The sequence below is a fragment of the Symphalangus syndactylus genome, chromosome 8 (assembly GCF_028878055.3).
Source record: "Symphalangus syndactylus isolate Jambi chromosome 8, NHGRI_mSymSyn1-v2.1_pri, whole genome shotgun sequence".
Classification (NCBI taxonomy): Eukaryota; Metazoa; Chordata; class Mammalia; order Primates; family Hylobatidae; genus Symphalangus; species Symphalangus syndactylus.
Genome location: NC_072430.2, coordinates 49,578,905 through 49,593,509, shown reverse-complemented (window position 1 = coordinate 49,593,509; position 14,605 = coordinate 49,578,905). Strand labels below are relative to the sequence as shown.

At 48.8% G+C, this 14,605-nt stretch overlaps 1 protein-coding gene across 5 annotated transcripts in view; it reads right to left on the bottom strand.

Annotated features, from left to right (window-relative positions):
- The window catches only part of TMEM229B (transmembrane protein 229B), a 47,185-nt gene that overhangs the window by 12,389 nt on the left and 20,191 nt on the right, over positions 1 to 14,605 (bottom strand). For 2 of the 5 annotated variants that reach the window (XM_055289071.2, XM_055289070.2), the window contains exon 2: positions 4,476 to 4,648. In XM_055289071.2, coding sequence (XP_055145046.1) covers positions 4,476 to 4,593 — 118 coding nt within the window. In that variant the 5' untranslated portion in view covers positions 4,594 to 4,648. Of the gene's footprint in view, positions 1 to 4,475; positions 4,649 to 6,030; positions 6,194 to 13,789; positions 13,902 to 14,605 lie in introns of those variants that run through there. The other 3 variants (XM_063644453.1, XM_063644451.1, XM_055289072.2) reach the window with 3 other exon arrangements.

Below are 14,605 nucleotides of genomic sequence, written 5' to 3'. Positions count from 1 at the left end.
TCTGGGGAGACCCACAGCCCTTCTAGGAGACCCCTCAGGGCAAGGCAGTGGGGGACAGCTTCAGGAGCCCCTGGGTGGCTCTGTGCTGAAGGTGAGTGGCTTCAATGAGGAAAGGGCAGAAACCTCCCTGAACTTCCCCTGTTGTCATCAGGTTAGCAGGAAGGAAAACAGGGCTTGCTCAGGGCCAGAAGGGAAGCAAGTGGAGGGAAACTCCTGTAGCCACTGGCTGGTGTACATGCCACAGACTTCCACCCTCTTGCTGTGGGCACCCCCCAAGGAAAGCCCTTGGGATTAGTGATACTGCAGGCCTTGATGAAGTCCTCCCTCCACTCCCAAGTCACAGTAATAATAATAACCAGGTGCTCTTCTCAGTATTTCTATGTATTAACTCAAAAAATTCTCAAGCCCATTTTACAGATGAGGAAAGTGAGGCAGAAAGAGGCTACATTCTTTTTTTGTTTGTTTGTTTTTTGGTTTTTTAGATGGAGTCTCACTCTGTCACCCAGGCTGGAGTGCAGTGGCGTGAACTTGGCTCACTGCAAGTGAGCCCAGGTTCAAGCAATTCTCATGCCTCAGCCTCCCAAGAGGCTGGGATTACAGGTTCCTGCCACCACACCCAGCTAATTTTTGTATTTTTAGTAGAGACGAGGATTCACCATGTTGGCCAGGCTGGTCTTGAACTCCTGACCTCAGGTGATCTGCCTGCCTCGGCCTCCCAAAGTGCTGGGATTACAGGCATGAGCCACCACACCTGGCCGAGCCTACATTCTAATAACTATAAAAGGCAAGGCTGAGATTCAAACCCCACAAATCTGGCTCCAGAGTCTTTGCTCCTAATCAGCACACTGCACTGCCCCCGAGGCTGACTACAGGCTCCTCTGAGGGCACTACTATTTTCTGAGTTCCTGCTTCTGGAAGGCTGGGATGGTATGTGGAGAGACAACAGGAAGCAAGGAGAAGGTTGTGAACTTCTAGGTGGATCATTAACAAATCTCCCAACTGGCTGTCAGAGTTCCTAAAGGCTCCCAGCCTGTTCCTCAGGATCCACACAGAGGCCCTCCAGGGTCAAAGGTGACGGTCACAGGACCATGACAGCAACCAACCCGTAGGCCTCAAGGCATGCGTCATTCAAAGGCCCCTCAGCAGGACACACACAATCCAGAGGCCTCCTGACTGCCAGCCCACCCCAGTGCTCCTGGGAGTCTCAGATGGCCCAGCCCTGCCATGGAGACACCAGCCAAGAGCAGGGGCCAGCTGCCCAGAGGAGCAACAGCCAGCATGTCAGGAGCAGCACTCCGAACACAGAGGATTTCAGGGGGCCTCAGATCCCAAGCAAACCCCAGCAGGAGGCAGGGCAGGGTGAGTGGGCTTGGGGGATGGAATCAGTTCTGGCACAGAGGTCCCTGGGGATCAAGAAGTGAAGGGCGCCCTGCACAGGGGGGCTGGCAGGCTGGCATCCCAGACCTGTATGTGGCTGCCTTGCTGTTACCATTCAGATCTCAGCTCAGCTGTCGTATCTCAGGGACTTTTGATTCCCCAGTCCAAAATAGCCTCTCTGTCACTCACACCATTCCATTTTATTTTCTACATAGCACTTTCACTTTCTGATATGTTACTACTTATTTATGGTCTGTCCCTCCTCAACTAGAATGAAAGCTTCATGAGGGCAGGGGCGCTGTCTTGTTCATTGCTGTGTAATCAGTGCCTAGAGTGGTGCCTGGCAATAATACCTAGTAATACTTGTGGAATGAATGGACAGATGAATGGGCCCAAACAGGCCCAGGCCCTTAAACACTGATGAGGGCAGGTATAAACAGCTAGCTGCCTCAGTCTGTCTTCTCTCCTTTCTTGAGAAATACAGCCTTCTAAAATGTTTAATTCTAGCATTTAATTTTTTTCTAATTGTAAAAGCAACATGTGCTCACAGCTGAAATTTAAACATTACAGAATGACACAGAAAGCAAAAGTTCCCTGTAATCACACATCTTAGAGAAAGTCAGTATTAATGGTATGTTGTGTAGTCATCCAGATTCAATTTTATCTTTTAAAAAGCCAATCCATGCATCATAGAAAAAGCATTCATAGGCCGGGCGTGGGGGCTCACCCCTGTAATCCCAGCATTTTGGGAGGCTGAGGCGGGAGGACTGCTTGAGCCCAGGAGTTTGAGACCAGCCTGGGCAACATAGTGAGACCTCATTTCTAATAAAGAAAAAAAAAGAAAAAGCATTCATAATTCTGAACTAACAGCGATTACCATTTCTCCTTTGCAATATTTTCCTATGTGTGTATTTTACAAGTCACCATAATATACTTATTCTGCAACCTGCCATTTTTACTTGTCATGACTACTTTTGCAAGTTGTCATATAGCCTCTGTGCTCATTATTATCATGGCTGTGTAATATTCCAGCAAGTGGAAAACTGTAATTTACTTAACCTGGATGTCCAAAGGGAAGAGTTTTTTCCCATTTCTACTACTACAGATGATATAACGAGAATTACCTTTAATGCCTGTAATGGAATAATGCAGCCCTTTTCTTCTCTGGTACTATTTCCTAATAAGATATCTTAATGGATAATTCCAGAAGGGGAATCACTGAACCAAACGGTACAACAGCCTTAAGGCTGATGGCATAAATTGCTCTGGGGAGATGTGTCTCCCATCTGAGTCACCACATTCCCACAGAGGCATCCATGGCCATCTCTTTACCCCCAACCCCCCTCCTACAGTCTAGGCTTGCTCACACCACACTGGCTACAAATCAACTCAAGAACACACTTCCTGAAAAACACTCCAGTCAAACTGACTTTGCAAGCCCAGGCTGAGTGGAAAACAGATTCTGGCCCTGAATTATAAACTCTCAACTAGGAGAGTCAAGATCTACCTAAAGTGGAAACAGACCTGATTACCCCTTTTCTACTCCCTGCGAATTCCTGCATGGAATCTGAAGCTCTGGGCTCCCATCGACCAGCCTGGGAACTCCGAAAAAAGCTTGTCTGTTCAAGATTGCAAAAGCCCAGCTCTGCCTGCCATGCCTTCTGGGGAGCTTCCTTCCTGCAGGTCTCTGATCCCGCCAGGCTACGGGCCCTGCACAGACATAACAGCCTTCAGGCCAGACAGGCCTCTGGGGGTTGGGAAAGCAGCCAATTGTCATTTTTTAAGGCATCATCAAGGACAAGCCAGGGGCTGAGGCTGGAAAGAAAGGCCTGTGAGGACAGGCAGAGCTGTGCAGTTAGGAGCCTCTCACCCTACCTCGAGCTTGTCTTGCTGAGGAAGAGATGCTGCTGCTGACATGTGGCAAAAGCAAGAGGACCTGCTCCTCCAGATCCCGTGGTGGTCACTCTTATGGCAGCTAAGGCTCACAAATCCCCCCACCTCCCAGGGCCCTGGATGCCCTACTCCAGGCCTCCTAGACCAGCACCACATGCATTGCTCATGGCTTCTGGGCAAAGTCCAGTCCCAGGTGATGCACGGTCCTCACTGCACAGATCTGAAGCCTGACGGCCAAACTAGATGCTGTTTCCCAGGTGTGGGTGCTTGCTTCACTCACGCCAGCCAATCTGAATGATATGGTTTGGCTGTGTCTCCACCCAAATCTCTTCTTGAATTTCCACATGTTGTGGGAGGAACTGGATGGGAGGTAATTGAATCATGGGGCCAGGTCTTTCTCATGCTATTCTCGTGATAGTGAATAAGTCTCATGAGATCTGATGGGTTTTTGTTTTGTTTTGTTTTGTTTTGTTTTGTTTTGTTTGAGACAGAGTCTTGCTCTGTTGCCAGGCTGGGGTGCAATGGCACTATCTTGGCTCACTGCAACCCCCGCCTCCCAGGATCAAGTGATTCTCCTGCCTCAGCCTCCTGAGTAGCTGGGACCACAGGCACATGCCACAACACCCAGCTGATTTTTGTATTTTTAGTACAGATGGGGTTTCACCATGTTGGCCAGGATGGTCTCAATCTGTTGACCTTGTGATCTGCCCACCTCGGCCTCCCAAAGTGCTGGGATTACAGGCGTGAGCCACTGTGCCCGGATGATCTGATGGTTTTATAAGGGGGAGTTTCCCTGCACAAGCTCTCTCTCTTTGCCTGCCACCATCCTTGTAAGATGTGACTTGCTTCTCCTTGCCTTCCACCATGATTGTGAGGCTTCCCAAGACATGTGGAATTAACCCTCTTTTTCTGTATACATTTTCCAGTCTTAGGTATGTCTTTATCAGCAGCATGAAAACGAACTAATACACTGGGTCTGTCCTGGTTTTTAGAGGCCATGTGGCCATAAGACGGCTCCAGCATGTGATGGCCCAATATTTTGCTTGACATTCCCCTCCCACTGCAGAACTGCAGCCCTGTGACAGGACCTTGGATGGGGAACAGACTCAGAACTAGAACTTCCAGACTCGTGCCCATGCTGATGAGGTGCCAAGCAGGCAGGATCACTGGGCTGGTGATCCCCTGGGTGCTTGTAACATACTCACTTATCACACCCTTGAGTGTGCAGCTCACAACAGACATCAGGATCACTGTCCAGGAGTGTCCTGGGTTAACCTTGGTTGGCTGGGTCTCAGTGCCATTCTCAGCAATGTAGGCAAGCATCAGCCCTAGGACTCAGCTGATCCTTGGCTGAGGGGCTGGCAACTTCCATGTGTCCCTGGGAATAAAAGAGGAGGCTTTTATTAGCTTAAACTGCCCCCAGCAGATCCAAAGTAAACAGTGCAAGGGCCTGGGCTCTGGGCTCAGCACCAGACACTCATCCCACCCTGGCCACCAGGGCCCCCTCCTGGAACCTGCCCCCTCCTCTTTGCATCCAGTTTGCTCAGGTCTAATTAATCCAGCTACAAGAGTCTGGGATGGTCCTGGACAATCCACATGTCGGGGGTTAGGACTTAGGGCTTCTTGCCTGAATGTGTGAACACTTGTGAATCTGAGAGGGGATATAATTTTAGAATCCAGCTCCATTCTCATTCAGCTTCAAATTACACTCTTACCTTCACCCTGTAGTGGGTACATCTGTTCTCAAGGGCGGTCAGAACCTCATGGAAGGCAGACAATGTAGGACATTTCTTTCAGCACTTTGAAAGCAGAGAACAACCACTCGTGCAGAAAAACAAAATGTGTGCTAAACCTTTCTATGTACAATTCTACCTCTCTAATATTTATTCAACTCATTTTCTAATTTTACCATTATTATGGTTGAGGCCCTTCCTATGAACATCAGTAACCAGCTACAAGCTAATACAAATCTTACTTTATAATGCCCTTTGCCATGTACTTTAAAAAAAAAAATCAAGTAGAGACAGGTCTTGCTATGTTGACCAGGCTGGTCTCAAGCTCTTGGCCAACCCTCACACCTCAGCCTCGCAAAGTGCTAGGATTATAGGCGTGAGCCACTGTGCCTGGCCAGCCATGTACACATTTTTAATACTATCCCTAAGACTTGACTATTTAATGGAGATTCCAACATTTTTTGTTTTAATATGAAAGTGCTAAAGCTTCCCTGAAAACCCCCTGGATACAGCACCATCTGCATATGCCCAAGGATAGCACTCAGGACCAGCATGGCCCTCTGGGACAGCCCAGCCACTCAGAAGCTGAGAACAGTATGTGGCTGGGGGTGGGAGCTGGCACCCCCCTGTGGATGACCAGGCAGGATGGACCAGAGGCGCTGGTCTGTGCTGATGCCCACGTCCACCTTCCCCCCTCCCCTCTGACGCCCAGGCTCTCTGAGTAGAGGCCACTTGGGCCCTTGCTCAAGCAGACAACCTGTGAGGCAGCCAGGCAGCCAAGGAGAAGTGAAAGGGCAGGAGTGGGGGACCTGAAACTCACTGTATGGTGTGGTTTTGGGGGGTGCTCCCCTGGGTCTCCCCTCGGGGCCTCTGCACTGAGAGCATCACAGTGGGCTGCTGTGCTCAGCCTTGCCTCCCCCTCCCCAGCTCCTTCACAAACAGGACCCTCCAACCCTCCCTGATCTGTCCATCTTTCCTGCTTCTCCCAGCCTGCCGGATGGCGGACAGGGGTCACCTTGACACGTACCTATCACCTTGAGGAAAAGGCTTTAACGGGGCATGTCCGAACCCTCTGGGACTCCCTCTCCACCAGCACCACAAGGACCATGTGCCTGGGGAGTTCAATCCCACCTGTGGAGACTTCTCCCCAGCCTAGGCCCTCAGCCACATCCACGACACAAGTCAGAACTAAAACAGAAACAGAAACCAAAGACCACATCCTGCCGGCACAGCCTGCGGGTTACTGCAGCCAGCTCTGGGAGCCTACTGCCTGCTGGGGTGCAGCCCTGGCAGATGAAGCCCCAGCACTCAGAAAGGCTCCTTTTGAGGGCAGCATCCCACCAGACACCTCCCGCTTCCTGGTCTGCAGGCTTTTTCCCCAGGAAAAACTTAGCTGCAGGGAGGACGAGATGATGTTGCATCTCTTCCTCCAAGTGCATAAGCTGTCCCTAGGCCTCACTGACACTCCCTATCCCCCAAGAGTAGGTCCCAGGGGACAGAGGACATGAGGCTCCTTTGAGGACTGCAGGACCTGAACCAGAGGTTCTTGGAGCATATGAATGAATGATGAGCCCTTATAGCAACTAACATATGGATAGAACTTAGATCATCTCTCATGATTTTCTCAGGCTCCTGAGGGGCAGGAAGGGCAGAAATGGTCACCTCTATTTTAGAAATGAAAACACAGAGGGTTCAGGACATTAAGAGATTTGGCCAAATCCAAACATTTGATTCAAATCCCAGTCCTCAGCCTCCAGAATCAGCCTGTCCCCATATGATGTGCCTTCGAACTGCTTCCCACCCAAATCTCATCCTTAAGGCACACATCTGCAGGCAAGGGTCTTCAAGTCAGTGTAATCTACTTAGTCTGTTCCGAGTAAGCTGCTTATTTTGCAAACTTATAGCTGAGTTTGTCCATGCAGCTTCTGGTCAATATGCCAGAGACATTGCTGGGAGCGTGAAGAAGCAGAGACCACTGGCCTGTTTCAAGCCCTGTCATCTCTCCTGCCCTCCTCTGTGGCCACCATTCTGACTCCTTCTTCCAGACCCTGCTCCCTCCTCACTCCTTTGCAATGCCATCCCACAGCCTCCAGGTCATTCCATCACTGATGTTCCCAGGGGGATCTGACCATCCTTCAACTGAAACATGTCATCCCATCTTAAAATTATTTCTATGCGTCTGTTTCCCCCACCACGTTATGAATTTCTTGAGATCATAAAATTTCTGCTGGATGGATGGACAGGCAAGGTGGAGAAGGGCCCAGCTACATTTAAATTCTTGGGCGACTGAAACATCCAATGTTACTAATCAAACATAGCAATATCTTGTGTTTTTCTCTAATTTATAGGCCACCATCACAGATGGGCCATACATGTTGGTTTACTACAGGCAAGGCTGTCTCTGCAGGTGAAGGAAGCAAGGAGTGTGCTCACTCTCCTTTCTCCCATCTCCAGGAGCCATTGCACCAGCAGAGAATGAAGAGAGGCAGAGTGGGCGGCCTGGGTTTGCACAATACAGAAGACATGTCCAACATCACACAAGGAAGACTGGGGCAGGAACAGACCGTTCCAGGCATCAGGGGAGATACTGCAGGCTCCTACGTGGGCAAGGGGCCAAGCGCAGGTTCAGATCAGAGAATAACAACTCCTGTTCTGTTATTTCTACAATGTGCTGGCACTCTCAAGAGCCACATCAGTTTTCATGCACGTAGGATCCACTTCCCAAAGAGGTTACTGGCAGGAAATTCCCTTTGCACCGTTTTCTCTCCTTTCCTATAACTATTTAAGGTAAGCTGGGCTTGCAGGATTGAGTCTCTGCTTCTCTGACCAGAACCTAAAAACCAGATCTGTCTCCCTGGCCCCTCATCATCTCCTTGGCCTGGAACCTAACACTGGAGCCAGAAAGCGTGCAGGCAAACACTACCTCTGTTTTTTTACCCCCACTCTCCTTTTCCTTAACACTCCCCAAATCTCCCTGTAAAGGAAAAAGAGTTTGTTCCTTCTGCTCTCACACTCAAAGCAGAACACTTCTGTGACCAGATATGGGGTGGGCGTGGAGGGGGTCCCCCACACCAAACATTTCTCCAGCAGACACCAGCTGGGTCTCCTACAGTTCATTTAAACTCTGATGCTACCTATCCTGAGATAGCAGCAGATCCCACATTTTGAGGGCTCAGTCCCACAAGACTGCCCCCACTTCAGATGCCAGTCACAAGTAGATCGTCACCTATACTTCTGAACAATTGGTTACAAACCAGGGTTCCCATGACCCCCTCCTTGGGTTCTATTAATTTGCTAGGATGGCTCACAGAACCCCGGGAAACACTTACCATTACTGATTTATTACAAAGGGTGCAGATGAACAGCCAGGTGGAGAGATGAATAGGGTGAGGTATTGGGGGTCGCCCACCAGCACCGCCACATGTTCAGCCACCCAGAAACCTATCAAATCTTGTTCAAGAGTTTTCATGTAGCTTGATCTCCACCCTCCCACACCTTTCTTGGAGGTTGGAGGGTGGGGCCAAATGTTCTAATCCTCTAAGCATTTGGTCTTTCTGGTGACTGGCTCCATCCTGAGGCTGTCTAGCCCCTCCGCCACCCCACCACTTCCCCAGTAACTTCATTAGCATAAACTCAGGTGTTATCGAAGATGCTTATTATGAAAAACAAAAGACATTCATTTCACTCAGGAAATTTCAAGGGTTTTAGGAGCTCTATGACAGGAACCTGGGACAAAGACCGAATACATTTCTTATTACACCACACTCTGACCTAGGTGCCCACAAAGTATAGAAGATGCCTAAAGGCCCACTGGGGAGCCCTCTGGTTACTCAAAGCCCCCTGTTCTTCCCACGTGACTCAGAACAACCACTTTTACTTATCCTAGAGTAAGAAAAGCCCTGAGCGCAAATGGATCTGGTAACTTCCTACACCAAGGAGGGGCCAAGCTCAACTATAAAAGCAATCAGTATTCCAGATCCCCTGAGGGGAAAGCCTGTGTCTGTCCAGCTCCCCCAGGAAGCAAGGAGAGGCCCAGGCCGTGGGAGCCTGCCTGGCATGGGGAAGGTGCATGGAGATGGCAGCCAGGCCCCAACCCCACGGGGCCCTGTCCTTCCCCTCTGTGCCCCTTGCTCTGAGCTTGGAAGCTGCATTGCCCCGCCTGCCCGACGTCTCACCCCACTGTCTTCTGTCTCACTTGGAGGCCACCTGTCCTTTTCCTCTCCTCTCCCCCTTCCTCCTCCCCATCTAGCCCACTCTATCTCACATGCCCCTCTCAAAGTCCCCCACTGAGCAAACCCTGACCACCCAACTCCATCACCTTGGAGGGTGGTCTCTGGTCCCATGTCTGTTTCCTCCCATTCCCACCCCCGGCAATCAGTAGCTGCTGCTTGCTGCCTGAAAGGCTGGACAGCTGCTGGGCTCTCTAATTAGCTGCCTGGCTGCCGTCCCAGAGCGAGGCATGTGTTACTGTAAAGAGCTGCCTCACCTTGCCTTCATCAATAATCCCCTATGCAGATCCCATCAGGCAGTGGCTGAGAGGCCCTAGAATACTCTGCACATGAGACCAGCAAGCCTTCTCTTGTCAGTCAGCAAAAAGAGGGAGTGGCCTCACAGCCTCACTGGCAAAGTGATCAGGATTTTATCTGGGTTCTCCCCATTACTGCCCATGTCCTTAGGGTGTCCTGGAAGTTACCCTGCCACACTGCACCTTCAGTAAGCGACGGGGAGCCTGCCCCTTTGTTGCCTCACCAGGGAGGCAGAAAGAAGCCCAGCAGGGCTTTCAGAAGACAAGCCTGGACCACTCCTATGGTGTGACAACAGGACTCTGCTTTTTCACAGCCTGTACAGCCAAGCCACCTAGAGATTTCTAAACAACGAGGGAACTTAGTCCAAGAAGTCTTGTGGTAGCTGGTTTGTTTATTCAAAGTGTTGTATTCCAGCAGTCAACAAATATTTATTGAGATCCAGTGAAGGCCAGGTACTGTACCATGTGTGAACAAGACAATGTTCCTGCCCCCTTGGAGCTCACAAGCAGGTGGGAGATCAGCAATAACTAAGCAGCTCCAAACATACTATAATTGTTAATATTATGCCATGAAGACGGGGAAGGCCAGGTGGGGGAAAGAAAGAAACCAGATGCTGGAAGGTGAGTCTTAAATGTTAAGTAGGTAGCATTTGGGCATAGGTTAGAAAGATGAGAAGAAGCCATGCAAAGAACTTTGGGAAAAGCATTCCAGGCAGAGAGGACAGTTAGTGAAGAGATCCTGAAGTAGGAGAAAGTTAGACAAGTTTGAGAAACAGCAAGGCCAGAGTAGCTGGTGTTAGGCACAGTTTCTCTTCAAAGGTTTCAATTCCTGGTTCTTTGTTCTATTCTGAGAGTAATCTTACCCATCCATCTATCAGCCCTCCCTATCTCTGTTGCACCCAAACATGCCCAAGCATGTCCCATCACCTATGTACTCATCTTTCCCGTCAAGTGCCCCGCTTGCCTCCTTTGATGATGTCAACAGTAGCCAATTGGAATTAGTTTAGATTGTGCAGTCCAACCCCAGCCAACACGGGGAGGACACAGAAACAGGGTCTGCATTAGGGATAAAAACCCCTGCTCTCCTTTGTTCGGTGTGCTCTTGCGACAGTAACTGACACAGGCAGCACCTTTCTGCAGAAGTAAATTGCCTTGCTGAGAAAACTTTTTTTTTGCCTGAGTGCTGGTTTCACTTTGCGACACCGAGCTTTATTTCCAACGCTGAGGGTCAGTGTGCTTTGGATGCTGTCAATACCCTGCCTGCTGGGGTGAGCATCAGGCCCCAGCCTGGCCAATCACAGCACCACGTTCTCCTGGTTCTGTGATTGGTTCAGGGATGGATACATGCTCCAATCAGAGCCAATCCTGAGATTCTTGTTGGAATGGTGACAAAGACCACAAAAGAGGCATCCTTTTTTTTTTTTTTTTGGAGTTGGAGCTATAAGGATGTCAGTCTGAAATTGACAGGGTAAGGCCAGGGGCAGTGGCTCACACATGTAATAAACTTATTTATTTATTAAAAATAAATAAGCTTTTTTTTTAAATTGAAGGATGGGAGTTGTTCTGGGGAATCTGTGACAGTTGCTGTCTGCTCTCCATCTGAACCAATCGGTACTATTCCTTTCCTTAAGTAACAGCCCACAGGAAAGGCCAACATGCACTCAGCTGGACACTGACCCCAACCACACCAGGCACCTCCACCATAAGCCTTAAGCCCAACAACCCCTGCCCTTCACTCAGCCAGTTGCTGGACTGCTCCATCTACTGAGAAAGCACCCAGTCTTGCTAATGCTTAAAATACGGTTCCAAACAGCACTTAGGCAAGAGTAATTAAACGGAATGTTATCTCAGTCAGTCTCTCATTAGCCACGTAATTAGACTGCTGAAAATAATTAACATTCCTTTTGACAAAGGATAAGAGGACCCATTACATTCATTAGGACAGCCTCAAACCAGCCTGATAAAGGCCAAGAAGAGAATTTAGAAATGAGACCCAAAGAGGTTATGCAGCTTTCTCAAGGCCACAGTGCTAGTAAGGGCAGGGCTAGGATTTGAAGCCAGGCAGTGTGCCTGTGGGTTCTGTGCTCTATCAGAGAAGCAGCTGTGGGGGCGACAAGGTTTCAGCCAGCAAATCCAGGCACAGGAAGGGCCCTGAATTGGTGGTTATTGAATCTGGAGCAGCCAGGCCAATCGGCCCCACCCCCACCCACCATGCTTATACTCTGGACACGGGTTGAGAGGTAGGGGATGCCTAGACCAGCTCTTGCCAGTGCCCAGCAGGTACATCCCACCCTCCTGTCCACAGCCAGTGATGGCTGGCAGTGGTGCACAGAATCAGCGTTCACAAAGAGGTGACCTGAAGACACCACGATCCAACAGAGGAACACAGAATGAAGGCTCGCCCAACATTTGACAAGAACCAAGGCTACAGAAGAAGCACCAAATTTTAAAAACAGAAGTGGCCAGACGCAGTGATTGAGGCCTGTAATCCCAGCGCTCTGAGAGGCTGAGGCGGGAAGATTGCTTGAAGTTAGGAGTTTGAGACCAGTCTGGGCAACATAGTGAGACTTTGTCTCTACATAAAAATTTTAAAATTAAATAAAGCAAATGGGGCAAAATATTAATCACAGGTGAATCTGGGTAAAGAGTATATGAGTGTTTTGTACTGTTCTGGCAACTTTTCTGTACATTTGAAATTATTCCTAAATAAAAAGTTTGGAGGCAAAAACATCAGGGACCTTCTTATTAGGACAGGGCGTGGGACCCAGGAACAGACATGGAGGCAAATCCAGGGAGAACCACACTGGTCATCAGAGGTCTCCACTGGGCACAAAAATTCCAGCTCTGGGGTTTCTGCCTGCCAAATCCCTCCTGGAAACATTTCCTCTTCCAATTTGGCCCTCCTTTTTCTCACTTCTCCATTGATTTACTCCCACCTCCTCCTCCCAGGATCAACAATCTTGCAGAAGGCATCCATCCTAACGCCAGAAGACAGGGTTAAATTTTGGAGTCTATCCGTATATGTAGTTAATATTTCCTGGAGATATTTTGACACCTGTTTTGTCCACAGCCCATAATAATGAGTCAGATTACATTTGTTAAACCACAGCCTTCTGGATTTTTTTTTTTTTAGATGGAGTTTCACTCTTGTTGCCCAGGCTGGAGTGCAATGGCACAATCTCAGTTCAGTGCAACCTCCGCCTCCCAGATTCTCCTGCCTCAGCCTCCTGAGTAGCTGGGATTACAGGTGCCCGCCACCATGCCCAGCTAATTTTTGTATTTTTAGTAGAGATGGGGTTTCACTGTGTTGGCCAGGCTGGTCTTGAACTCCTGACCTCAGGTGATCCACTCACCCCTGCCTCCCAAAATGCTGGGATTACAGGCGTGAGCCACCATGCCCGGCCAGCCTTCTGGATTTTATATTTTTTTTCCCCTAAAGTTACATGCTATTCCAAGTCACACTGCCTGACTTAGGCCTTCAGGCCATGTTCCTCCCTTCTGAGCTCTCAGACAGGCTTTCTAGGGTAGGTGCCCCATTTCAACACCTCAGCACCATCACAACCACCTAATTCCAAAGCAAAGCCCTCAGACACAGGCACAGCCTCCTCCTCAGGTTCACTGTCACAGCTGTGTGTGGCCGTGTTAGATAATGCACAGCCAAACAGCTGAAAGAGTCTTTACCCACTGTAGTCCCAGCTATTCAGGACACTGAGGTGGGAGGATTGCTTGAGCCCAGGAGGGCAAAGCTGCAGTGAGCTGAGATGGTGCCACTGTACTCCAGCCGGGGTGACATAGTATGACCCTATCTCTTATTATTATTTTTAAAAATTTTGTATCTATTTATTTATTTTGAGACCAGGTTATGAGACTGGCTAATTTTTGTATTTTTGGTAGAAACAGGGTTTTGTCATGTTGCCCAGGCTGGTCTCAAATTCCTGGGCTCAAGCGATCCACCCACCTTGGCCTCCCAAAGTGCTGGGATTACAGGTGTGAGCCACTGCTCCCGGCCTTTTTTTTTTTTTTTTTTTTGAGACAGGGTCTGGCTCTGTCACCCAGGCTGGAGTGTAGAGGCACGATCTCTGCTCACTGCAGCCTCTGCTACCCAGGTTCAAGTGATCCTGTCACCTCAGCCTCCCAAGTAGCTGGGACCACAGGTGCACTCCACCACACCTGGCTAATGTTTTGTATTTTTGGTACAGACGAAATTTTGCCATGTTGCCCAGGCTGGTCTCAAACTCCTGAGCTCAAGCAATTTGCTCACCTCAGCCTCCCAAAGTGTTGGTATTACAAGTGTGAGCCATGTGGCCGGCAGAGATCCTGTCTCAAAAAAAAGAGAGACCCACTTAGGACTAAAGGGACTCAAACAAACCATGCTATTGTACACATTCACTAGCTTATTAATTCGGGAATCTTTACATGCATATTTTATGTCCAGACCACTGAATGCAATGTAGGTTGGGGTATGAATGCTGAATCACAATGGCAAGGCTGGTTGTTTTTTAAAACACGGGCAATATAAGAGCTTGGAAATTCTACTGTAACATCCAACATCAGAAAACTAATAATAACTTACATTCTTACAGTGCTTTTTACCTAAGCGAGACCTTTCAAGTTCATCTCAGCATTCATGCATTCATTCACACATTCATTAAACATTTACTCAGTAGCTATTTTGTGCCACCAGGTACATTCAAAGACCACAAAGTCAAAGACCCCAGCCCAGGGCCAAAAGAAGCTGACATTCTATATGGTCCTAGATTACCCATCTGCATACTACACGCATGCTTAGGGCACCGGCCACCATGGGGCACCAAGAAAATTATTTTAAGGAAGAAAAAATGAGAGAGAATAAAAAAGAAGCCATTTTGGCATCAGCACACATATAAATTCTCTGTGTTTTATATTATAATTTAGAATTACATTAATTTATTTTTAATTGCTTATGGGACCCTAATATCATCAATGTTGAGGGCCTCTAACTCAGTCCAAACAGTAAATCAGGGGTTACAATCCTAAATGCTAACAAGGGTCAAGCAGCCACCACAAATTAGTGAAGGCTATTAAGAAACACAACACA